The sequence below is a fragment of the Sus scrofa genome, chromosome 14, assembly GCF_054392235.1.
Source record: "Sus scrofa isolate SSC_HxYL_T2T_F1_AM1 chromosome 14, Sscrofa_HxYL_maternal_Yorkshire_Landrace_v2.0, whole genome shotgun sequence".
NCBI lineage: Eukaryota > Metazoa > Chordata > Mammalia > Artiodactyla > Suidae > Sus > Sus scrofa.
The window spans coordinates 62,916,248-62,943,135 of NC_139396.1; the positions used below are offsets into that span (position 1 = coordinate 62,916,248).

At 45.6% G+C, this 26,888-nt stretch overlaps 1 protein-coding gene across 2 annotated transcripts in view; it reads right to left on the reverse strand.

Moving 5' to 3' along the window:
* ACACB (acetyl-CoA carboxylase beta) overlaps positions 1–26,888 on the reverse strand; it is a 125,016-nt gene that overhangs the window by 19,447 nt on the left and 78,681 nt on the right. The window contains exons 26-41 of one of the 2 annotated variants that reach the window (XM_084992871.1): positions 23,452–23,565; positions 23,195–23,308; positions 22,508–22,597; positions 19,156–19,274; positions 17,305–17,442; positions 16,707–16,806; positions 16,509–16,616; positions 15,473–15,529; positions 15,171–15,212; positions 12,958–13,173; positions 11,625–11,780; positions 10,567–10,770; positions 9,562–9,717; positions 4,334–4,457; positions 2,934–3,202; positions 1,285–1,382 (exon numbers count right to left, since the gene is read on the reverse strand). In XM_084992871.1, the coding sequence (XP_084848997.1) occupies positions 1,285–1,382; positions 2,934–3,202; positions 4,334–4,457; positions 9,562–9,717; positions 10,567–10,770; positions 11,625–11,780; positions 12,958–13,173; positions 15,171–15,212; positions 15,473–15,529; positions 16,509–16,616; positions 16,707–16,806; positions 17,305–17,442; positions 19,156–19,274; positions 22,508–22,597; positions 23,195–23,308; positions 23,452–23,565 (2,105 nt within the window). 2 annotated transcript variants of the gene reach the window in all.

The following is a 26,888-nucleotide window of genomic DNA, read 5'->3' on the forward strand; positions in this document are numbered from 1 at the left end:
TAGTCGGGACTCTCCACAGGCTACAAGGACGGCCCTAAAAAGCAAAAAAAAAAAAAAAAAAGTTTCTAGAAGGCAGGTATGGTTTTGAAAATTATCATCCCTCCAACCAAAGATAAAGTTTACCTATTCAGAGCCGTCCTAATCAAATGTCACACATACCCTGCATTCCTCCAAAATCAATCTAGAACAAACTTTAGTCTACAGAGAGATGCAGGCATGCAAGGAGAAGCCACGTAGTCCACAATGAACCGATCAAGATCCCATGGCCACATGAGTTCACTGCTCCTGTTAAGAGATTCACAAGGCACTTCAGCTCATTAAATGTTCTGAGAAGGCCTGCAGTGAAGATGCTTATTGGATCTCATTTAACCCAGTGTTTCCCAGACTAACTTGATGATGGAAAATTTTCCCTCCCTGCCATCCCCCCAAATCACCAATGAACATTCCAGCAAACTCAGCCTGGGAAATCCAGATTTAAATAAGAATCTGATTTTTTTTCAATTTTTCATTTTTTTTGCTTTTTAGGGCGGCACCCGAGGCACATGGAATTCCCAGGCTAGGGGTCAAATCAGAGTGGCCGCTGCTGGCCTATACCACAGCCACAGCAATGTGGGATCGGAGCCAGGTCTGTGACCTACACCACAGCTCACGGCAACGCTGGATCCTTAACCCAATGAGTGAGGCCAGGGACTGAACCTACATCCTCATGGATACTAGTTGAGTTCATTAACCACTGAGTCATGAAGGGAACTCCCAGAATCTGACTTAAAAAACAAAACAAAACAAATCAGAATCTGATATATTAAAACCGCAACAACAACAACAGCAACAACAACAAACACACAACCTTCCCTGAAAAAGAGCCAGTCTAGCTTTTGATGTTCTCATGGGGCAGACCACTGCCCTCCCCACATCTTCCCAGCTCGACAAGTCACTGCTGGCATTAGCTTGGCTAATTTGGTCATAAAATGTGAGCCTGTGGCCCTGGAAGACGTTGTAGGATCCAACCTAATTCTCTCTGTGTGATGTGCTATTTCCGTGAGAGGCCTGCCTCTTTTGGGGATGAAAAGGATGCAGGATGGGTTCACCCTACAGGATGCTGCAGATGTCTAAGCTGTCAGTGCCCACAGTGGGAGCTCGGGACCCCATGGCACAAACATCGCCACCCGCTTGACAATACAGCCACAAGCCCAGAGGCAGCCTGAAGCTGCTGAAACTGACCACTGTGAGTAGCTGAAATGAACCACCAGCAAAAAGGAGGGAGCTGCCTGGGAAGTTATTTACCTGGATTCTCCTTCCTCCTCGATGTGTTTACAATGGACGGAGTTCAGGGAGCTGATTCTGGTGTAGTCTTGGGGGGTCAGGTACAGGTATTTAAATCCCTAAAAATACATACTTCAGTGAGGTTATAAGTCCAGCTCCTGGCACTCAACAGCCAGTTTTTTTGTTTGTTTGTTTTGTTTTGTTTTTAAAGGCAACACTACTTTGTGGGCAGGGGGGATGTTAATCAAATGTTTAACAACACAGTCACTGACTGATCTTAATACCATATTTAAATTTTTTTTTTCTTTTTACAGCCACACCTGCAACATATGGAAGTTCCCAGGCTAGGGGTTGAATTGGAGCTGCAGCTGCCAGCCTACACCACAGCCACAGCAACACCAGATCTGAGCTGCATCTGTGACCTGCATGCAGCTTGAGGCAATGCCGGGTTCTTAACCCACTGAGCGAGGCCAGGGATCAAACCCACATTCTCATGGACCCTGTGTCAGGTTCATAACCTGCTGAGCCATAACGGGAGACTCTGATATCAATACACTATTAGTAAGAGCTATAAACTGAAGGTCTGCTCTCTGCTTTCTACTCATCCTTACAACACAGCCTCACCATTTTTCTCCCGGTTTCTCTGATTTAATGTTTTTAAATCAGTTTTTCATTCTCCCTCCCCCATGGAACCTTTCAGATACATTTTTCCCTTCCTACCAATCCCCCAATAAAACTTTATTACAGACATACTTTTACGTAAGGTGTGTATGCACCTATATGTATATATGTTGTATATATAAGTATTATTTTTACATGAAAAGAATAATTTTTGTCCCTTTTGGGGGAGTGATACCAACCCCTTGAGGATACACGCTCTGGTTAGAAAGCATGACTCTGTCCCCTGCATTTTCACATTGCGAGATGTCTGCGTTTCTCTATTCATTTTGCCTTTTATGGGAGCAGGTGTCTCTGCCTCCCCTGGATGATTCTGAAGAACTTCCTGAGGCCAGGAGTTACGCATCATCCTGGGTGTGCACTGCATTCAGTAGATGCTCAGTATATATTAAGTCCGTGTTCACATAAAAAGTAACTTTTGGAGCTCCTATTGTGACTCAGTGGGTTAAGAACCCGACTAGTATCGATGAGGTTGTAGGTTCGACCCCTGGCCTTGCTCAGTGGGTTACAGATATGGCGTTGCCATGGGCTGTGGTGTAGGTCACAGACTCGGCTAAGATCCCATGTTGCTGTGGCTGTGGTATAGACTGGCAGCTGTAGCTCTGATTCCACCCCTAGCCTGGGAATTTCCATATGCCCCAAGTGTGGCTCTAAAAAGAAAAAAAAAAATTTTAAAAAGAGTTAACTGTTTTCATAATCTTCTAAGGAGCCTCTTTAGACATTCTTTCTCTAATGGCCACCCCTTCCCCTGAAATTAAAAAAGATTTTTATTAAAGTGTAGTTGATTTACAATGTTCTGACAACTTCTGCTGTAGAGCCCACGATATTTTAATAGCAATATACCGTGTGCCTGTTTATGTACTATATGGCCGTCGATGCATCATACGTAAAGAGTAAAATTTCTTCCACCCCCTGGCAGGTGCTGCCACCCCCACGGAAAATACAGCAGGAGCTCAGTGGAATCACACTGCTATACAGGCTTTGCGACGTACCTTGTAGGGGTCTCGCGGGTCCACCCACGCCACCTGGAACATGTGTTTGATCTCCTCTGCGAGGCCAATTCGGGCCCCACTGTTGGCGGCAAGGTAGATTTTGGGGATGCCCTCTGCCCGGGCCAGCTCAGATGCCCGCAGGTACAGGAGGTCTTCCCCGGGCCCAAAGGACCCGATGCAGAAGGTGATGTCATTGCCGATGAGGATGATGTCCCGCCCTTCTGGGTACTCGAGGGTCTTAAGCCTCATTTTAAAGGCCACCATGCCCACCTGGAGAGGAGACGAATGCACAAGGAAAATGGGTTTATTTCTTCAGGGGGGAAATTTTTTAAAGCATGATTCCAGCCAGGGCCTGGGTTCTGCTGCGTTCACCTCGCTTCTGTTGTTGCCGTTGTTAATGTTTTAATTTTTATTGAAATAGAGTGGATTTACAGTATGTTTCAGGTGTACAGCAAAGTCATTCCATTTTATATATATACACACACACGGATATATTCTTTTTTAGATTCTTGTCCATTATAGGTCATTACAAGATGTTGAGTAGAATTCCCTGTGCTATACAGGAGCTCTTTGTTGGTTATCTATAGCGTATGTGTGGTTTTTTTGGTTTGTTTGTTTGTTTGTTTTTATCTTTTTGCCTTTTCTAGGGCCGCTCCCGCGGCATATGGAGGTTCCCAGGCTAGGGGTCGAATTGGAGCTTTAGCCGCCGGCCTACACCACAGCCACAGCAACACGGGATTCGAGCCTTGTCTGCAACCTACATCACAGCTCATGGCAACGCTGGATCCTTAACCCACCGAGTGAGGCCAGGGATCGAACCTGCAATCCCATGGTTCCCAGTCAGATTCATTAACCACTGAGACATGACAGCAACTCCTATAGTATGTGCATTAATCCCAAACTTCTAATTTCTCTCTCCCTCCTTTCCGCTTTGATAACCACAGTTTTGTTGTCTATGCCTGTGAGTCTATAAATGCTGGAAAGGGTGTGGAGAAAAGGGAACCCTCCTACACTGTTGGTGGGAATGTAAATTGGTGCAGCCACTATGGAAAACAATGGAGGTTCCTTAAAAAACTAAAAATAGAGCTGCCATATGATAAAGCAATCCCCCTCCTGGCATATACCTGGAAAAACATAATTCAAAAGACACATGCACCCAATGGTCACAGCAGCACTATTTACAATAGCCAAGACGTGGAAACAACCTAAATGCCTATCAACAGAAGAATGGATAAAGAATATGTGAATATTATCCAGCCATTACAAAAGAATGAAACAATGCCATTTGCAGCAACATGGATGGACCTAGAGATTATCATACTAAGTAAAGTAGGTCAGATAAAGAAGGACAAATATCATATGATATCACTAATACGTAGGATCTAATATATCAGTTCTTCCCTCGTTTCCTCCAGGAAGTCGGTTCATCTCCACCAGTTGGCCCTGAGGGTCCAGCACCAGTTCGGTATATGTCAGGATGTCTTTGGGGTACTTGTCTGGTGAACCCCACATTTTAAAAAGAGCCTACAGAGAGAGGAGGAAAGAGAAAAACCTTAAGCCATCAGTAAGGAGATACATTTTCTTTTCTTTCTTTTTTTTTTTTTTTTAAGGGCCACATGGTTTGCATATGGAGGTTCCCAGACTGGGCTCGAATCAAGTATGTGTATATATATCTTTTTTTGCTTTTTAGGCATGGAATTCCCAGGCTAGGATCAAATTGGAGCTGCAGCTGCCAGCCACAGCCACAGCCACATCCACACCAGATTTGAGCCGTGTCTGTGGCCTACACTGCAGCTCATGGCAATGCTGGATCCTTATTCTATTGAGCAAGGCCAGGGATCAAACCCATGTCCTCACAGATACTAGTCAGGCTTGTTACCACTGAGCCACAATGGGAATTCCAAGGAGGTACATTTTCTAGTGTTTTCTCTCTTTTTTAATCATGAACTATTTTTAAAAACACAGGAAAAACATAGAGAATGATAAATACCTAAGCACCTATCTCATGGTTTTGTCAGATCATACTTTTTCCATGGCTGCTTAAGAGTTTTTTTAAAGAAACAATAAAAGCAGTTGAAGCCCCTGGTATACCCCTCTCCATCCCTCCTCCTCCCACCTGTCCTCAAGTAACCATCATCCTGAACTTAGTATCCCCCAGTTTTCTGTAGGCTTTTATGCTTATATTTCATCACATGTGCATACATTTAAAACAGGTACTGCTGTTTTGTATGATTCACACTTTAAATAAATAGCATTGCACTCGACATGTCCTTCTACGACTTGCTTTTCCAACCCTTCAATATATTTGAGAGGTTCTCCGTATGGATAAATTCAGCTCTTTGTTTATTCTTTCTCCCTTCTGTTCATACTCCATGGTGTGAATATATCACAATTTGTTCATAACCCTTTGTAGGAACATTTAGATTTTCATTTCTACAGTATTACCAGTAAACGCTGTAATGAGCATTCTTACAGTGTTTTGTTTGTTTGTTTTTAATAAACATGGATGAGAATTTCAATGGGTATATACCTAGGAGTGGAACTGCTTGGTTATAGGGTTTGTGAAACTTCAGCTTTACTGGATGTTATCAGATCGCTTTACAGTCCCAGCAAGAGTGTGTAAGAACTCCTTTGCTCCATGTTCTTGTCAATACTTGGTTCTGTCAAATACTTTAGGGTTTACCCATCCACTGGATGTGAAACTGTACTGTGATATTCATTGGTACTTCCCTGATAATTAGTGAGGTGAGCACTTTAGAATATGCTGATTGATCTGGTTTCTCCTTGTCAGTTTCCTGTTCATAATTCTTGCCCATAACTATAGTTTTGTTTTCTTCTAATTGATTTATCTGCACTCTATGGACAATATTGCTCTCATCCTTTACTGGTAACAAGCATTGAAATATAGTCTCCCCATCTGGGGTGTGTCTTTTCTCTTTTACATAAATAACTTGAAAATTTTAATGTAGTCAAATTTATGGGGTTTTCCTATGCTTTGGGGGCGTGTGTGTGTGTGTGTGTGTGTGTGTCTTATTAGGGCCATACCCGCAGCAGATGGAAGTTCCCAGGCGAGCAGAAGAATCCAAGCTACAGCTGCTGGCCTACCCCACAGCCACAGCAACGGGGATCTGAGCTGCATCTGCAACCTATGCTACAGCTCACAGCAATGTCAGATCCTTAAACCGCTGAGCGAGGCCAGGGATCAAACCTGTGTCCTTATGGATACTAGTCAGATTTGTTTTTGCTGAGCCACAATGGGAACTCCAGTATTACACATTGTAGTAAGTACTGCTGCTTGAAACTAAATAATGACTTATTTTAAGGTCATTATTTACTAAGACCTACTGAAATAAGTCCTCCTGATTTTGTTCTTTTTCAAAACTATTTTTGCTATTCACAGACTTTTGCTTTCCCTATGAATTTCTTCTTTCATTTTTAAAGTTTTATTTCAAAACAGTATGGTACTGGCACAAAAACAGAAATGGAGATCAATGGAATGAGAAAGAAAGCCCAGAAATAAGCCTGTGCACCTATGGTCAACTAATCTACGACAAAGGAGGCAAGACTATACAATGGAGAAAAGACAGTCCCTTCCATAAGTGGTCCTGGGAAAACTGGACAGTACATGTAAAAGAATGAAACTAGAATACTCTCTAACACCATACACAAAAATAAACTCAAAATAGATTAAAGACCTAAATATAAGACTGGATATTATAAAAAAGGAAAACATAGGCCAAACACTCTCTGACGTAAACTGCAGCAATATCTTTTCAGATCCACCTCCTACAGTAATGAAAGTAAAAACAAAAATAAACAAATGGGAAACCATAAACAAAACAAAAAGACAACCCACAGAATGGGAGAAAATATTTCCAAATAAGTGAATATAATCTCCAAAATATACAAACAACACATGAAGCTCAATATAAAAAAAAAAAAAAACTCAATCGAAAAACAGGCAGAAGATCTAAACAGACATATCCCCAAAGAAGACATACAGATGGCCAAAAAGCATATGAAAACATGCTCAACATCGCTAATTATTAGAGAAATGCAAATCAGAACTACTATGAGGTACCACCTTACACCAGCCAGAATGGCCATCATCAAAAAGTCTACAGGAGTTCCCATCGTGGCACAGTGGTTAACGAATCCGACTAGGAACCATGAGGTTGCAGGTTCGGTCCCTGCCCTTGCTCAGTGGGTTAACGATCCAGCGTTGCCGTGACCTGTGGTGTAGGTTGCAGCTGCAGCTTGGATCCAGCGTTGCTGTGGCTCTGGCGTAGGCCGGCAGCTACAGCTCCGATTTGACCCTTAGCCTGGGAACCTCCATATGTCATGGGAGTGGCCCAATAAATAGCAAAAAGACAAAAAAAAAAAAAAGAGTCTACAAACAATAAGTGCTGGAGAGGGTGCAAAGAAAAGGGAACCATCCTACACTGTTGGTGGGAATGTAAATTGGTACAACCACTATGGAAAACAGTATGGAGGTTCCTCAACAAACTAAAAACATGATCCAGCAACCCTATTTCTGGGCATCTATCTGGAGAAAAAAAAGTTCTCTTAGATTTCTTATATAGGCATTTATACCATCTGCAAAAAAACACCACCTTGTTCTTTCATTTAGTCTTTATACCTTTTACTTCTTTTTTTTCTTACCTTATTGCACTGGCCAAGAACTCTAGTAAAAAAATGTTGAATAGAAGTGGCGATAATGAATATTTCTATCTATACCTGTCTTTGAAGAGAATATTTCTAAGATTTCATCATTGGGTGCTATTAGCTTTAGGTTGATGTCTTTTATCAAAATAAACAAATTTCCTGCTATTCTGAGTTTATTAAAATTTTTTATTATAAATAGATGCTATCTTGTCAAATATATTTCTCGTGCCTCTTGAAAAACATGTTTTTTCTTGATCTATTTTTATGCTAAATTATATATATAGACTTTCTGATACCATACAAGCAGTCATAAGATAAATACTATCTAGTCTAAATTTTTTAAAAAATCATTACTGGGTTTCATTTGCCAATATTTTGTGATTTTTTTGTGTCTGTGTTCATAAATGAAATAGAAAATTTTCCTTTTTGTAATGCTTTTATCTTGGATGAATATTAAAGTAATAACAAACTCTTAAAATGAGTTAAGAAGCACTCCCTTTGTTTTTTCTCCTGTCTCAACAATTTGTATACAAAGGGAATTATCTGTTCCTTGAAGGTTTGATAGGAACTGTTTAAAACCATCTGGGGCCAGTTTTAGTAGATGGATTTTTCCGAACTATTAATTCAATTTCACTAATGCTTATAATCTATATTTTCTCTTTCTGTCTGAGTCAGTTTTGATAAGATATATATTTTTCTTAAAAATTTTCCTTCCCATCCGTTTTCAAATTAATAGGTTGTCCACAGTACTCTGTTTATCTAAAAGAAAAGGAATGCAAGTTCCCTTGTGGCACTCTGGGTTAATGGCACAGACCACAACTGCAGCATGGGTTCAATCCTGGCCCAGGAACCTCCACATGCCACAGGTACAGCCAAAAAAGAAAGAAAGAAAGAAAGGGGATGGATTTATTTCTGATGTGTCTGTTTCTTATTCCTATGGCTCATGATGACTGAGGCAAAAGGATACAGACAATGGCAATCTTAATCATAAAAGTTTCCATTTATTAAGCATCAACTGAATATATATATTTCTTACAACCACCTTGGGGGATAAGTACTCTCATTATCCTCATTTTACAGAGGAGAAAAGTGAGGCCCAGAGAGGTAAAGGAACTTGCCCAGGGACACAGGAAGGAACAGACAGATTTGGGATTCAAGCCCAGGACTTAATGACCCTAAAAAGCAGCTTTTCCTATTACCCTGCATCTCCTATGCCTAAGTGCGCAGATGCTTTCTCGCCAACAAAAGAAGTCCACGACCTGGGTTCTGTGAATGTCATTCACATGGCAATGGAGAGGATGTACAGAGACATCTACATCACCAACACCAGTGTGTTCAGGCTCCTTGAAAGACCCTCCTACTTAACAATATAAAGGCCCAGAAAGCATACTTGAAAGAAATACACTGAGATGTGACTGCGGCCTTCAGCAGTAGATAAATGATTGCATACAAGCGAAATTTTATTCGCTTAGTCCTATTTTTCTGTAGCCAGTGTATACTTTAATAATCATAAAAACAAAACATTATTGTTTTAAAAGTAGACTAAGAATTCCTTCCAGGCAGTGACCCCATCCACTTCCTCATGGTCTCTCTACCCTTAGGATGATGTCTGGCACGTGGCAGGCACTTACTAGAAGCATTCAAAGGACCAGAAGGAAATGCTAAGCAATTTGTCTTTGGTACAAGGAACTATGAGCCACTTTTTTCTTCTTTCCCCCCTCCTTTTTTCCCACAGTTTCTATCTTATATTCCTTTTATTACTGGGATGAAATTAGGTTTGTTTTAGAAAAATACACTACGAAGTCATTCCCAATATGAGTTACTTTTCCTTCACAAAGACCGTGAAGTGGAGTCTTCAGAGGGGAGTCTTTGGAAGAGTAACTAAGGATGTGGCGGGGTGTGGATGCTGGTGGGGTCCCTGAGGGGACCCCTGTCGGTGCTGCATCTCAGCCCCAGGACTTGCCTGCCTGAACATTTCCGGGAAGTCATACACATAGGTGGTACCCAGGGACTGGGCCTGGAACCGCTTGGCCTGAAGCAGATCCTTGGTGACGTAGGGAGTGTTGATGAGCATCCCGTGCTGGGGCCCTTGTTTGTTGCCAAAGGAGTGAAACATGATCTGGACCGGAGAGAAAGAGAAACAGAGTGAGGGAGGCAAGTCTCAGAGAACATGCTCCTGCCCAGTTTATTTCTTCCTGGTCCTCACTGAAAATGCAATGGGGGGAAGCACAGCACGTATCATATAACAAAGTGAGTGCCTGGGAGAGTTGGCTTTTCTTCTCTGCCACTGTGGGCCATCAGAAGCAGTGGGAGAAGTGGGGACAGAGTTCCAAAAATGTCACTATCATACTACTAACACACACACGGAGCAAAACAGAGTGCATTGAAAAACTAGTGAAACCCAAAAAAGATATGCGTTTGAGTTAATTAGACTGGACCAGTGTTCACTTCCTGTCTTGAAGAGGTCTCTGGGGTGATAAATGATGTTGTCATTGGGGGAAGGTGGGGGAAGGGTATGGGAGAACTCTGTCCTAAGTTTTCTCCTCTGCGCTATTTTTGTAACTTCTTGAGTTTTTAAGTATTTCAAAAAAAAAAAAAAAAAAGGACTGCCTATACATGGAGTAGTCAACAGGATACTGATTCACTTTACAAAAATCTATTGCAAAACACCGATGGGGGAAAATACCATTCTGGAAGTGAACTAACTTGGGAACTGCATTATAATCAACCACAGCACTCATCTTATCCCCAACATGGTGCGAGAATGGATTCCACTGTGGATTCATTCTCCTTCCCAGGGGAATGGAGAACTGGGATTCAGAAGCTAACACATTTAATCGTCAAACTCAAAGGAGCCATCCCAATCCAGCACAGCAAAGCCTCCCAGTGCCGTTTTCAACTACGTCTTGCTCCGCGGGGGAGCCTGCCTCTGCTTTGCCTTGATTTTGGCGACCCAGCTCCACCTTACGTTTCCAGATCTGGGGTCGGTCACTTCTTTGTAGAGGCTGATGTCCAGATAGTAGCCTGACTCGTTGGTGATGAACAGGCGGATGGGAACAGCACTGTCAGTAGTGGTCTGGCGGATGTTGATCTTGACCTCAGCCTGGAGCACTCGGAGTTTCCACAACCGGCTGCCGTAGCGCATGACCATGGAGCGTACCGACTCCTCGATCTGTGTGGAACCACAGCGATTCAATTTCAGAACCCATTCCATGCACAGTCATAATAGTTCTGGCTCTGATTATAACAGAAAGATGAGAGATACCGAATGCAAAACACATAGCATGTGTATAGAAGAGTGATACGCAGCACGTATCCCATATTAACTAATAGTAATCAAGGGCATCCAGCTAAGCATTTAAGTTCATTATCTCACTCTGTCCCCATAATTACTCAGAGAGGCAGGTATTTTTGTCCCTCATTGCCAGATGAGGAAACTGAGGCTGGTAAGAGCTAGTGTTCCTATGTTACAACATATTTATCACCATCATGTATCCCAAGCCTATGCATTTTCTCTTCTGGGAACTACGTGGACTGGTGGAGGTGGGGCATCAGCAGGAGCCCTCTGCACCCCCCACACACTAAGCTGATGTACTGGGACTTCTTTCATCCCAGAATCACCACCTTAAACTCTGGCTGCTCAGGAAGGGCCAGCCAATGGGGAAATGGCTCAGCTACAGACTCAGGTTCATACCACCTTGCCTACCCACAGGCAGCCCCCAACAGAGCCTAGAATCAGGGCAAGGACACGAGTTTGTTTTATAAGACATTTTGGGCATCCATGTTTTCTGAAAAGTGGAGGATGTCCATGGAGGGGGAGCATCCTTAGGGACGGTCCTAAGGGGAGTGCTGAAATATGGCGGGAGAATTAATCAATGGTTTTCCACCTGTAGCAACTGAGGCTCAGACATGCACACACGCATCCTGAACTTGGGTCCCAAGCACTGGGAGACAATACCTCAAAGCAGAAAGGACCTGGGGACATGAACCCAGAACCTGGTGAGAGCACCACCCCAGAGGGGATACCTTGGTGGGGTCCATGATGACAGTGGGCACGAAGTTGAGGAAGATGTGGTTGCAGTCGGTGCGCACGCTGGTGTTGTTGAACGCCACCTCCAGCTCGTCCATGGCCTCCAGGAGCAGCCGCTCACCCTCATTCTGCAGGTACTCGAAGGAGGCCTCCTGCCAAAGGTGAGGGGGAAGCGGTCGCTAAGGCCAGGGCCGCAGGGCTGCGAGAGTCAAGGGGAGAGGAAAGCATCCCCTCCTCGAGAGGTGTGCCAGGCCAGACAGCACTGCTCTGCCTCCAGAGGCGAAGGGGCATCCAGGCTGTCTTGCGTACCATCTTTGATTTTCTGTGTCCCGATGCTTTGACAGCTGAGCCTTCCTGACTCTGGAAGGACTGCCTGCCCCCAGGATCACCTAATTCCTAGAGGCTGTAAAACAACTCACCCATGAGCACACTTTTCAGGCAAACCAACCAATCCAGAGCCCACACCCCAACTAACTCCTTGTCCAGCTCTCAGACTCCAGGCCACTGTCTACTGGCCTTCATCTCCCCAGGGCCAGGTATCAGACAACTAGGGGACAGGCCCTGTCCTCAGAGCCTGCTGGAATGACTCCAGCTTCCTCATCCCAAGCCTGCCCCACCCATTCCTTCCTGCAGAATCCACAATAAAGGCTCTTGTCTACACATCCCCCTTCCCCTGCCTCCTGAGCAGCCCTGGTTCTTCCTCACGCGGCCCCCACAGCACAGTATATCCCCTCCTCTTGGGATCTGTGAGTAACGAACACACAGTCTTTTCAACAGCAGCTGTCTCCGGATCTGTTGACCTTACCATACCTGAATAATCGCAAAAGCTATTAAGATACCTAGGGATTAAAGTTAGCTTAACATCCATCACTAGGGGATTTGTTCAAGAAATTACACATGCACGATACATCCATGCAAGGGAAATGTATGAAGGAAATCATCTTCATTAACATAGTGGCCTAGAGTAAACAACCACAGCAACAACCCAAGTCTTTGTCTGTAACATGATATACCTACAACCCTGTGTTTGGAACTAAGCCTAGAAAAAGTCATCAACAGGGCTAAACCCTGAGTGGCAGGATTCTGGGTCCTTTTCCTTGACTTTTAAAAGTATTTTCAGTCTTGCTTGCAATCTTCACAACAGAATCACGAATTATTTTCCTAAATGCAGGAAACAAGGTTCATACGTGATCAGGTGCTCCATCTGCAAATACAAAAGCCCCAGTGTGCAGCCCAGGGCCAGACTCAGAGCAGGAATTCAACGGAAGGGTGGGCCAGCACACGCGTGTTAAGCTCCAGAGGAGAAAGAAACACTCTTCGACCTCCTACCTTGGTGATCAGGTCCGAGTGCCTGATGATGACGCGGATGAAGAACCTGTGGTCCGTCACCTCGGCGCCCTCCTGCACTCTGGCGGCGCCCAGGTACAGGTGCATCTTGTGGTTGGCACAGGGCATGGCGGTCACGTCAAAGTTTCGCAACCGACTGAGCTCCAGCTGGAAGGCCAGGGCCGGCTCCAAGTGACGGTAAATGCGATCCTCTGCAAACTGCGGATCGAGCGGGGAGAGAAAATAGGCATACGGACACATGGGGAGTGGGACACCGAGGCTGCTTGCGCGCTTGACCCATGCCCTGTGTGTGCTACAGACCTTTGGGGTTTGGGGGTTTAGCGCTCAGAAATGAAGCATCCACGGTGTCCTCTAATTGTGAGTTCAAGAGATCTGGGATCTTGCCAAGAGGCACGAGCATGGAACCTCGTGCTGGCATGAGCCTCTCGGCCCCTGGGAGAGGCCAACTAGTCCCCAGCACCTGCTGGCATCACCAGGCTGTTCTCAAATTACCACAGCACAGAGTGTGTCTTAAGAAGTCACTAACCGCTGGTTTCCTTGTGGAAATGGGTTCCAGAAGGAAGTGACTGACGGTGCTGGAGACTGAACTGAAGAGAAAATGAAGCTAAAGAAAGGATGGGTCTTAACTAGGAAAGTAAGGCTTTAGATAAATTAAAAGACTACTTGGTGTGGTCTTGGACCTGTTCTAGAAGAGAGATGAGCAAAGACTTTTTCTTGGGAGGCGAGAGGACTGATGGAGGGCAAGGTTGGTCACAACCTCAGCCTGACTTCTTAATCTGCGGGTTCTGCATCCACAGATTCTCCCAACCGCGGAGAGGCCATCTGCGGTTGGGCGAATCTGCGAATGCGGAATTCACAAACACAGGGCCGAATGTACTCAATTTTGCTGCTGGAACAAGAAAGCCACAGGAGACCGTAAAAAATGGGCAAAAGACCTGAATAGACCGTTCTCCAAGGAAGATATACAGATGGCCAACAAGCACATGAAAAAATGCTCAACATCCCTATTACAGAAATGCAAATCAAAACTACCATGAAGTACCACCTCACACCAGTCAGAAGGGCCATCATTAATAAGTCCACAAATAACAAATGCTGGAGGGGGTGTGGAGAAAAGAGAACACTCCTGCACTGTTGGTGGGAATGTAAACTGGTATAGCCACTTTGGAGAACAGTATGGAGGTACCTTAGAAATCTATACATAGAACTACCAAATGACCCAGCAGTCCCACTCTTGGGCATATATCCCGACAAAACTTTCCTTAAAAAAGACACATGCACCCACATATTCATTGCAGCTCTATTCACAATAGCCAAGACATGGAAACAACCCAAATGTCCATCAACAGATGATTGGATTAGGACGAGGTGGTATATATACACAATGGAATACTACTCAGCCATAAAGAAGAGCAACATAATGCCTTTTGCAGCAACATGGATGGAACTAGAGACTCTCATACTGAGTTAAATAAGTCAGAAAGAGAAAGACAAATACCGTATGATATCACTTATAACTGGAATCTAATATACAGCATAAATGAAAGTTTCCACAGAAAAGAAAATCATAGACTTGGAGAATAGACTTGTGGCTGCCCGGGGGGAGAGGGAGGGAGTGGGAGGGATCAGGAGCTTGGGGTTAACGGATGCAAACTATTGCTCTTGGAATGGATTTACAATGAGATCCTGCTGTGCAGCATTGAGAACTATGTCTAGATACTTACATCGCAACACAGCAATGGGAGGAAAAATATGTATACATGTATGTGTAACTGGGTCCCTATGCTGTACAGCGGAAAAAAAAAAAATAACAGATGTGGCCTGTGTCTCAATCAAACTTTGGTTATAAAAACAGCAGGGCTGCCTGCAAGCCAGTTTGCCAACCATGGTTCTAGAAGAACGCAGGAAAAAGATTGTGGGAACAGTATTACTGAGTTACACCAGCGAGTACAAAAAAGTATCCAGGTGAGTGATAAACCTGTAGAGAAAGCTGAAAGGGCAGGAAACTCTAGGTCCGAGCTCTACACAGAAGCATAGGGCTCTCATTAGAAATACCATCCCAGAGGAAGGCTGGAAGCTACCCAAAAGTTGCATGTTCTAGAATATGGGGAGCCTGTAAAGACTGGGGACCATATTCTTCCTGAATATCAAAGATCCCAGGGAAGAGAGAACCATGTCATTGCTCTTCACCATACCTTGTCTCTTGCTCTGAATGTGAAAAACTTAGGAAATTCTTTCTGCAAAAGAAAAAAAAAGGAAAAAAAAATCCATACAAGAGACAATGAAATCAAGTCAGAGTCATTTAAGTATCTGTATACTTGTTTTGTGACTTTTAACCATAACCCAGTCCTCTTCTAAAATGAATCATTTGGAAAGCCATCTCTTCTCTAGCGAGCGACCTCTCCCAACCCAGTCTAGAGAATAAATGCCAAACAAATGGCACTGAGTCTTGAAACATGGGAAGGACTCAGACAGGCACACTGAGAATTGGACTGACCTCTTGGACAAGCAGGAATGTGATTCTTCGGAGTCCATGATCCATGAGGATGTTTTTCTGCATTAAGAATCAAACACACAACACAGTCACATCTGGCCACAAAAAGGAAGCAAGTCCCGATACATGTTTAGCCACCTGGATGATACTTGGAAACATGCTGACAGAAAGAGGCCAGTCCCCAAAGATATGATATTCCATCTATTCCATTTATGTGAAATACCCAGAATGAGCAAATCGATAGAGACAGAAAGTAGATTAGTGGCTGCCTAGGGGCAAGGAAAAGTGTGTTGGGTTGAAGAAAAATGGGGTGACTACTAACGGGCACAGGATTCTTGGTGGGGGTGGTGACAATGTTCTAAAATATAATGATCGCAATGATGGTTACACAACTCTCTGAATATACAGTAGTTCCCTCCTTATCCTTGGGGGATGCATTCCAAGATGCCCAGCAGATGCCCAAAACCACAGACAGTACCAAACTCAGAGAGGTGAAGTAACTTGCCAGAGGTCACGCAGCACCTTCCCAATCTTTCTACTACCTATGCTTGCCAAGCTGCTCCACATCTATTTGTAGCTGAGATCCTTAAGCATATGTAACAGCTGTCCCTACTGCTGGGTGAGAATCCATGCCAACAATGGTCACCACATGTTTACAAAACCAACCCGCAGTAATTTGCACACATGGTTGCTAAGGTAAATGACCATAAAAAGTGTGAGTTTCTGGCGTCTCCCAACAAGAACAGTCTCCTGAACTCCAAAACTATGTCTTGCATGTTTGTTCTGTGCTAAGTGGTGTGTATACTGTGTCATCTCATCATGGCAACACCCAGGGAGAGAGAAATGCTGCTCCTGGGTGATTGAGAAAGAAACTGCAGTTCTGCCATGACCTCTTCCCAAGGTCACCAGTGGAGCAGGGCAAGGATGGGAAGCCAGGTCTGTAGTTCTGAGGCGCTCAACAGGACTCGGGCACATGGACACCTCACCAAGACAGCCCCTACTCCTCCAGGGACCCAGAACCAGCAAATGCCCCCCGTACCTTGGACTGCACAAATGTCCGGAAAATGGGCACCAGCTGCTCATCCTCATGGTGGTCCGCATACCGAATGGCCACATTCAGGATGTGGACTGGCTCTTCTCGGAGGCTCTGGGACAGAAAACCAAGGGAGGGCAGACCAAGGGCCTGGAGCCCTTGGCCTGCCCTCTCCTCGGCTTCCCCCCCCGCTCAGGCACTCACCTTGCTGTCGTCCTCGGAGTACAAGGAAGTGCGGGCCTTGCTGAAGAGGGGGGTGTCTGTGGGCACATTGGCGAAGCAGGAGATGACCTCATCAAAGTTCCTGTGGGTGCGAGGCAGAGTGGGAAGGCTGACCACAAGGTCATAGTTCAGACCCAGACCCTCCTTCTTTCCAAAAGAAACTGCCAGACAATGACAAGGCCGGATCCTTAGCCCGCTGCACCACAAGGGAACTCCCAGTTTAAATGCAGTATTTTACACGTATTATCTTGTATAATTTTCCTGGTGGCCCTGTGGGGTAGGTCCTTCACTTATGTTCATTATACAGATGACAAAGCAAAGGTGCAGAGAAAAGTCATTTGTTTAGAGTCATGTAGTCAGGAAGCAGTGCAGAGCCAGAATTCAAACACGCGGGGGCACTGACATGAAAGCCCATGCTCTCGACCTTGCAGATATTATTATTTTGTTATTATTAACCTGCTGGGCCATATGTCTGGGCTAGCTCCACCCACATGTGCAGTGAGTGGCAGTTGGGGGGCCAGGGGATTTACTCAACTCCGTTGCTCAGGGTGTTTTGGAGAGACTGGATAATTGTGGGTACCTGATGAAATCCTCAAATCTCTGGAAGGCGACCATGGCCCCCATCCGCTGGGACTGGGGGGAGAAGCCACTGTCCATGAAGAGCTCTGTGCTGTGTCTCAGCAGTTCAGGGTTGGTGACACTGATGGGCACGGCCATCCTGCAGGGGGGTGGGAAGTAGGGGGTGAGGCAGCTGCCTACAGATCTGACCCCAAGAGCTGTCCCTTTCCTGGAAGCTTTGGTGAGCCAGCCCCACATTAGAGCCTTCCCAAAGAGGGGGGACTTAGGATTGGGGGTGGAGGTGACAGGGGTAGAGGCCAGAGGGTGAGGAGTCTTATCTGATTCCTTAGAACCTGGTGTAGACTAAGAGTTCAAAACGTGAATGAATGAATGAATGAATGAATGGTACATGTATACATATAAGTTCAGTCCCAACATGGTCACCTGATAAATCCAAACTCGTGAACTCAGCCACAGAGAAGGTACCCTCTCAGAGCCAATTTCTCCTGGACAGCCCCAGCCCCATGTGGCTGGTGAGGGGCCAGGCTCAATTCTGAAAGACACTCCGGGCCTCTGCTCCCCTGACCCCTCCCCTCCATCAAACATGCCTTCGGGACAGGGTCAGACACCAAAACTGACCCCCAGGCCAGCAGCCCAATGGTGCTTAGGCAGCCACCGGCCCCAGGACTTGAGCAAATCCAAAGGGTTCTCTGGGTGGCTGGGATTGGGCCCTGGAATCAAGAAAAGGAAGGGTTGTTCATCAGATGGGGACAGAAAAGAATCAGCAGAGCAGGCCTGAGGTTGCTTTCCTGGAAAGGAGACCTGCTCGCAAGGCTGGCCCTTGGCTGTTGTCCGGGAACTCAGGGTGGCCCCATTCCCAAAACGATAAGGGAGGCTCACTGTGCCTTTTACATTCCCACCAAGAGTGTAGGAGAGTTCTTTTCCCTCCACACCCTCTTCAATATTTATTCTTGTGGACTTTTTAATGATGGCCATTCTGACTAGTGTGAGGTGATATCTCACTGTACTTTTAATTTACATTTCTCTAATAATCAGTGATACTGAGCATCTTTTCATGTGCTTGTTGGCCGTCTGTATGCCTTCCTTGGATCGTCTTATTTACTCTTCACTGTGGTCTTGGACAACTCTGTCCAAGAGAACTTTCTGCAGTGATGGAATGGTTTCGAACTGCCACATCCAATATGGCAGCCACAAGCCACATGTGAACCTGTGGGCACTGCATACTTTAAATGCGGCTGGTGTGACTGAGGACCTGAATTTTTATTTTTTATTTTATTTTATTTTTTGTCTTTTGTCTTTTTGTTGTTGTTGTTGTTGTTGTTGTTGTTGCTATTTCTTGGGCCGCTCCCGCGGCATATGGAGGTTCCCAGGCTAGGGGTTGAATCAGAGCTGTAGCCACCGGCCTACGCCAGAGCCACAGCAACGCGGGATCCGAGCCGCGTCTGCAACCTACACCACAGCTCACGGCAACGCCGGATCCTTAACCCACTGAGCAAGGGCAGGGACCGAACCCGCAACCTCATGGTTCCTAGTCGGATTCGTTAACCACTGCGCCACAACGGGAACTCCAGGACCTGAATTTTTAATTTAATTTTCATACATTTTAACTTGAATATGCCACAGGTGGGTGGTGGGGCTACCAGACGGGACAGTGCAGGTATAGAAGGTAGGCACTGGGTTACCTCCACTTTACTGACAAGAGATCAGAGATGTGGGGAGACGCCAGAGGGGGGACGTGGTGTCCCTGACATCTCCCCAGCAGTGTTCCCAGATACTACTCCAGAGACAGGACTACAGTGGTCACGGAGAAAACAAAGAAAAGCCGTCCCCCTGGCTGGGTACCACGCTGTACCGGTTTGGGTGGGAGGAGGGCAGCATGAACTGGAATTCCACCACGCAGGAGCCATCCGGGAGCTGCCGGTGCTGCAGGCTGGTTAACTCATAGGCAATGTAGCCCCTCCGCACATAAACCTAATGAAACAGAAGCAGAGCAGACAAACTGCCCTCAGCACCTGAGAAAACTCAGGCTGGAGGGTCCCAGAAATTATCTCAAAATAGGATTCCTGAAGTAACAGTTAAAGAGTACATTTGTTCATTTTTCAGGCTGTTACTTTCTCTGCCAAGGGCTACAGAGTAAATATTTTAGGTTTTTGTGGAACACATCTTCATCACAACCACTCAATTCTGCTGCTGTATGTAGCTTGTTCATGCCAAGGACAATATGTAAGAGTCAGCATGGCTGTGTTCCAATAAAACTTTATTTACAAAACCAGGCAGTGGGCCAGATGTAGCACATGGACTCCAGCTTACCAGCTCCTGCTCTAGAGTAACTCCGTCCAGCAGAAATATAACACAGGCTACATATGCAATTCCAAACTAATTTCAGATTTTCTAGGAGAACTTTTTAAAAAGGCAGCAGGTGAAAATAATTTTAATATAGTTAATATATTATTTGAAAATAATTTTAATGTTTAATATTTTAATATATTTAATACCTAAAATATTATCATTTTAATATGTAATTGATTTTTTAAAACTGAGTTAAATTATTTCACCATACTGAGACTTTGGAATCCAATGCATATCTTACATTTTGATCACAACTCAATTCGATTAGCTGCATTACATGTGCTCACTCATCACATGGAGCTAGTGGCTGCCATACTGGACAGCACAGTCTAAGCAGTGGGAGGTTTTTGTTTTTAAACTGAATAAGGAATCCAGGGACTGTGCAGCAGGGTTAACACAGCAGGTCTAACTGCTATCTTTGAAAGGCCACGTGCAAATCTGGCCCTTGGCTGGCATCTGAGAACTTGGGTTTGGGGAGGGCTCCCGCCATTCCCAGATAAGAATGGTTGATGGTGCCTAAACTGTGCCAACAGTATCATTTATGTTGAACATGTGCTTTCTTCCTGGGAGTTCAGAATTTAGTTTTGTGCCAAGCAGAAGATGCCAATGTGACCAGCCCCCAGCAAAACCCTGGGAGCTGAGTCTCCAATGAGCTTCACTGGTAGACAACACATCACATGTGTTGCCATAATTTGCTGCCTAGAAGACCATTGGAGGCTTGGTGTGGTGTCCTCCAGCCTTCACCCCATGAGCCTTTTCCCTCTGCTGACTCTGCTTTATAGCCTTCTGCTGTAATAAATCACAACCATGAGCACATCTATATGCTGTGTCCTGGGAGTCTTCCCTGAAAATCATTGACCCAGGGGTTGTTGGGGGTGGGGAGGGCATCAGACACATTTAGAGCAGGGACAAAACTCTACGCAACTCAAGAAGACAAGTGAAAATATTATTTTTACATTGCTCATCGTGAGTCGTGTAGAGAAGCTTGGATTCGGTTCAATAAATCTGCCTAACAGATGATGAAATGTGTAAAGAAAGCATCATAGAAAAATCTCTATCAGAAATACATGGTAGTCAGCACTTTATAAAGTGGGGAAGGGGGAGCACTGCTTTCCACATGGCTTAGGACTTAGGAACCTCCACCCCCAATTAGGATAGGTGTTTGGATGATGGGTAAAAATGCTGATCAATATTCACATCAGGTGTTTATTCATTTACCTTCAAAGCATCCTGTGAGGTCAGCATTACTATCCCTATCTAAAGCACAAGAATCTAAAAGTCCTAAAAGGGGAGTTCACACTGTGGCTCAGCAGGTTAAGAACCCAATGTAGTCTCTGGGAGGGCAGGGATTCAATTCCTGGCCTTGCTCACTGGGTTAAGGATCTGGCATTGCCCCAAGCTGTCTTGCAGGTTGCAGATGAGGCTCAGATCTGGTGTTGCTGTGACTGTGGTGCAGGCCTCAGCTGCAGCTGATTCATCCTCTAGCCTGGGAACTTCCTTACAGATACAGCCGTAAAAATGGAGAGAGAAAAAAAAGGCCCAGCGAAGGAAAGCCACTTGCCAGGGGTCACACAGCTCGGACCTTTGCGTATGTCATTCCCACTCACTGGAATCTCTCTGCATCTCCCTCCCACCAATTCCTACTCATTCTTCAGACGCTTTCATATCACTTTCTCATCAAAGCCTGAGTTGAACCTCCTGGTAAGGTTAAGTCCTGCGGTCAGTTCTCATCATGGCCTGCATTTTCCCTTTGTGACCCCCTTGCATGTATAATTAAAGCAATATTGAGTACACATCTCTCTCCAACCAGAGAAGCTCCACTAGGGCAGAGATGATGGTTGTTCCCTGCTGCACCCCCAGTGCTTGGAACAGAGTTAGGTCTCAATAAATATTGGTGAAAATTGGAGAGTGGGGGAAAAAATTGGTAACTACTTAGGAATTATATGAGGTCTCGCTGCTGGGAATAAAGAGTGGGGCCTGGGAGGGTTCTTGGAGTTGAAATCAGGGAGGGGGTAAAAATTGCAGGCCTGAGAGATAATGGCTATAATATGCTCAGAAGCCCAAAATGGTCTCCATGGAGACCCAGTCAACCTTTTGGCATTAGGATGGGTGACCCACAGGGTCTAGAAATGGAAGAAGATTGGGGGCCACAGGAGACAGTGGCCCTCCAAGATCAGAGGGTGAGGAAACGAGAAGAAATGACCAGGGCAAGAGAGTCAAGCTGAAGACAGACATCGTCTCATATCTCTTTGAAAAGATCTGAAAGGGCAGATGAAACATCTCAATGTCCTGAAATTAACAGAACTGAGTTCAGGCTCACCAGAGCAGTCCCCCTGCCTCTCATCCGGGTTTGCTGCTGGTCATGCCTGTCTCTGCCTGACACACAGGGAAGTCACCTTAAGTTATCACCTAGCCTCCTTCCAGATCTCATAGCTCCAAACAGGAAAGACTTTCAAAGGTCTCTAAGGCAGGTGCGTTGGAAAGTAAGTTCAAAGTGCCTCAGCCTCAGCCCTTAGGGGTTCTTACTTAACGGTGCCTGGCCTGCAGGAGGCCGGCACACAAGAGAGCAGGGGTAACCGGCAAGGACTCTGGACTTAGACAAACCTAGTGTGAATCCTGGTTCTACCACTTCCTTGCTGTGTGACCCCGAGCAAGTCCCTACACCTCTCTAAGCCTCAGGGTCCAGGTATAAGACGTATGTAACAGGACCCACCTCGTCGAGAGAATGATAGGATCCCATTTGCAAGGCATGTGGCCTGGAGTCAGGCGTGTGGCGGGCAGGCAGGCAGTGGGTGCTAGGACTTGCGGGAGGTGGGGGGGTGGTCAGTGCTGGCGGGGGCCTCGCCCCTACTTACCTCCAAGGATGCCATGCAGACGACATTGTTAGCATGATAGAAGAAAGTGGGCAGGACGTCGAATATGGTCGTTTCTGACAGTATTAGTTTCTACAGGACATGGAAAAAGGTAGTGAAAAAGGAAAGGGAATGTTAACAAGTTCTACCCAGCAGTCAGGTGAATGGGAGGGACGGAAGCAGGGAAGAGAGACAGGTCAGGTGTCATTATCACAAAATGCTACCCAAGCCCCGGGCCCATGACACCTCAAAGAGGAAGCAGTTCTGGGATGACCTGGGTTCCCAGGTCTAGATGGCATTGGGGATGGGGGGGGGTGCGGGCTGGAACTTGTAAATGAGGCTGATTGAGGGGGTGGGGGAGCCCTAGGAAGATGAATCACAGCTCAGCCATGTGAGTGCTGGAAGCTTCCAAAAAGCTTCAGCACACGTGAAGTTGTAATATCGCACCTCCTGGGAGAGGCTTGCTGCCCAAGGCTCTGTCCATCTGCAGGACTGCACTTCTTCTGGAGCCTCCCCTGGGCCCTAGGGCAGCCTGGGCCATGCTGGACAGAACCACTGGAGTTGGCGACTGCGCCCTGCCTCGAGCGCCAGCCCACTGAGGGCAGAGGAAGTCCACTTCCCTCCCCCCCAGGTCCCACCTGGGCCATGGCATGTGCTGGGTGCAAAATGGATGGATGGAGGTGGCCTCACCTTGAGGTTTTCAGGGCAGAACTGGTGGCCGTACATGTCGATGGCTGACAGGAAAATAGACTCCACCTGGTTGTGCCTCAGCTCGTAGGAGGGGAGGTGGGAGGCGATCAGGACCTGCAGGGGAGGGGAAGGAGGGGCTGGGGTGAGCCACCCTCCCGAGGGAGAAGCCAAGGGCCAGGGACTGCAGCAGAGGGGCTGTGCCTGGAAGGGGCCCACAGCACCCTGTACACAGTGGGGACCGCAGCTGGCGACCCTACCTGCCTGGCTCTGAGGGCCACCTTGCAGTGCTCGCTCTTGCTCAGCTGAGTCAGCTCGTTGAGGATGGCGGTCAACTCGTCTGACAGAGAAGGGTCTGGACCACAGAGCTCATCCTTTGGGGGAGAGATACAAAGTTCAAATGGCTCTGCTCCATCAGAAGGAACTGGGCCGGCACTCATCCTTGGCCGGGGAGGGGGAGGTGCAGCTGCCCCAGGAAACCTTCACAGCCTGATACACAAGCCCTTAACCACTCTCCATCGAGCACCCCATTCATTCATTCACTTGCTCATTCCTCCACCCCCAGACATGCCCGAAAGATACAACAAAGTCTGCCTGTGTCACTGGGCTCTTTTTTTTTTCTTTTTAGGGCTGCACCTGTGGCTTATGGAAGTTCCCAGGCTAGGGGTTGAATCAGAGCTGCAGCTACCTTAACCCACTGAAGGAGGCCAGGGATTGAACCTGCATCCTCACAGACACTATGTTGGGTTTTTAACCCACTGAGCCACAACAGGAACTCCAGCATCACTCTTCATGGCCAGCATTTATCAGGTATGTACTTACTAAGGCCGGGAAAGCAGCTAGACCCTTTCCATCCATTTCCTCAAATACTCCTAATGGGCCCATGAGTTACCATATGAGTCTTCATTTAACAGATGAGGAAACTGAGGCTCGGAGAGGCAATGTGCCTTGCCCCAAGGCCACCAAGCACATGCAAGCCAGAGCCAGATTCAAACCCAGGGCTCTTCTGTGACTTAAGCCTTCTCAACCCTTTCTGCTTACATCACTGCCTGACTTAAGGGGCTCACGGTTTGAGAAGAGGGATGAGGGGAAATAGAGTCAGAGGTACACAAAAAGGAAGGGCCACACGGGATGAGGGTGTCAGCCCTCTAGGAGCCCCAGCATGGAGGGAGCATCAGTGCCTGGAGAGGTCAAGGGCCTCTTCTTGCCAGAGAAGAGATGTGGAGTTGAGTCTTGCACAAGAGTCAGGGGTTGGGGGGGGAGGTTGACAGATCCTATGTGCATCCCTCTTCTCTGCTTCTGAATAAGGGGCCTTTCACTGGAGACCAGGGCCTCGTGCATCTCTTCCTCTTGTGCCCTTGATGCAAGAAGGGCTTGAGAAGGGCTCAGAGCAGATGCTCCCTAAATACTGATTAAGAACAATGACTCCCAGGAATCTGAATGCCTGAGCTACACGCCCCCACTCCTGCACCGATCTAGACTCTTCTCCAAGTAGTCACCAGACAGTGGGGTCGGGGGACATTCTTTTCTACGGCCGTTTCTGCATTTCCCTAATTAGAATGAGCCCATACTGTTTTTATAATAATAATAATAAAAAAAACCATTTTAAACACATTCCTATTTCTTTTTTTGGTCTTTGTTGTTAGGACCGCATCCTCGGCATATGGAGGTGCCCAGGCTAGGGGTCTAATTGAAGCTGAGGCCGCCAGCTTACACCACAGCAACTTGGGATCTGAGCTGCATCTGTGACCTACACCACAGCTCTCAGCAACACCGGATCCTTAACCCATTGAGCGAGGCCAGCAATGAAACCCGAGTCCTCATGAATGGATACCAGTCAGTTTCATCACCACTGAGCCACTTCCATTCCTATTTCACACATGTACACAAACACACACAGCATGTCAGTGCTGAAGAAATCTCATGGGAAATTATTCTAAACCTTCTCCACACACGCCGCCCCCCCACCCCCAGCCCAAATTCTGATTTGCTTTTGTTATCAAATGGTGGTGACATTACTCTCCATCACTCCTCTGGCCTTTGGCTCTAAGGACACCACAGAACACAGGTACTGTCGAGTGACCAGGTTAGAGGTTTTCTAAGACAGGAAACTCAAGACTAGTTTTGCATGGAAAAATTTTAAATCTAGCCACCACACTCTACATGCAAAAGTCCAAAATACTCTTTCTTCCTTGTTAACTTGTGTGAAATGGACTCATCGCATACATTTTAGTTCACAACATCATGTTTGGTTTTTGCTGTTTTGTCGCTAACAAAGTCCTATTCAAGACTAGTTTTGTATGGAAAAATTTTAAATCTAGCCACCACTCTCTGCATGCAAAAGTCCAAAATACTCTTTCTTCCTTGTTAACTTGTGTGAAATGGACTCATCGCATACATTTTAGTTCACAACATCATGTTTGGTTTTTGCTGTTTTGTCGCTAACAAAGTCCTATGACCGCTGAAGTGACATTCAGAAACAAGGCCCATGAAAAGACTCAAAAAGTTTCTTTTCAAACACTGCCCGATAACGGAGAGTACAACTCCCTCAGGAGAAAGAAAACAACAAGCAAGATGAAGAAACTGAGAAACCACCCCCAGTCAAACCAACAGGAGAACTCACCTAAAACAGTCAACAATGAAACACATCTCTGCAGTCAGACAGACCTGGAGTTCAAAAGAGAAATAGTGAAAATACTGAAGGAATTAAGAGAAGATATGAACAGTAATGCAGATACCCTCAGAAAGGAACTAGAAAATATAAGGAGGAGCCAAGAAAAACTAGAACATTCATTTGCAGAGATGCAAACTGAACTAGGGGCAGTAAAAACCAGAATGAATAATGCAGAAGAACGAATCAGTGATATGGAAGATAGAATAATGGAAATCACTCAATCCGGTCAACAGACAGAAAACCGAATCAAAAAACTGGAAAGCAATATAAGAGACCTATGGGATAATATAAAGCGGGCCAATCTACGCATAATAGGAATTCCAGAAGGAGTAGAAAAAGATAAGGGAATGGAAAATATATTTGAAGAAATTATCGCTGGAAACTTCCCAAACCTAAAGGATACTGGATTCAAGATACAAGAAGCACAGAGGGCCCCAAACAAACTGAACCCAAACAGACCCACACCAAGACACATCATAATAAAAATGGCAAAAGTTAGTGATAAAGAGAGGATCCTAAAGGCAGCAAGAGAAAAACAGAATGTTACCTACAAGGGAACCCCCATAAGAATATCAGCTGATTTCTCTATAGAAACACTACAGGCCAGGAGGGAATGGCAAGAGATATTTAAAGTGCTAAAAGGAAAAAATATGCAACCTAGAATACTCTATCCAGCAAGAATATCATTTAAAATAGAAGGGGAAATAAAAATTTTTCCCAACAAACAAAAACTTAAAGAATACAGCAACACAAAACCCAGGTTAAAGGAAATATTGAAAGGGCTTCTCTAAACCAAAAAGAAAGGAAGGAAAGGGAAGAAAAAAGAAAAGAAAAAAAAAAAAAAAAAGAACAAGAAGAGGAAGAACTAGGACTGAGGAAACCGCAGTCAGAGAGCAGTCACTCAAATAAGCCAGCATACAGATTTAATCATGAACATGCTTCAAACAAAATAAAATTAAAAAGAAAAAAATAAAAAAGAGTCATCAAAACCATAAAATGTGGGCAAGGGATGTTAGGAGGTAA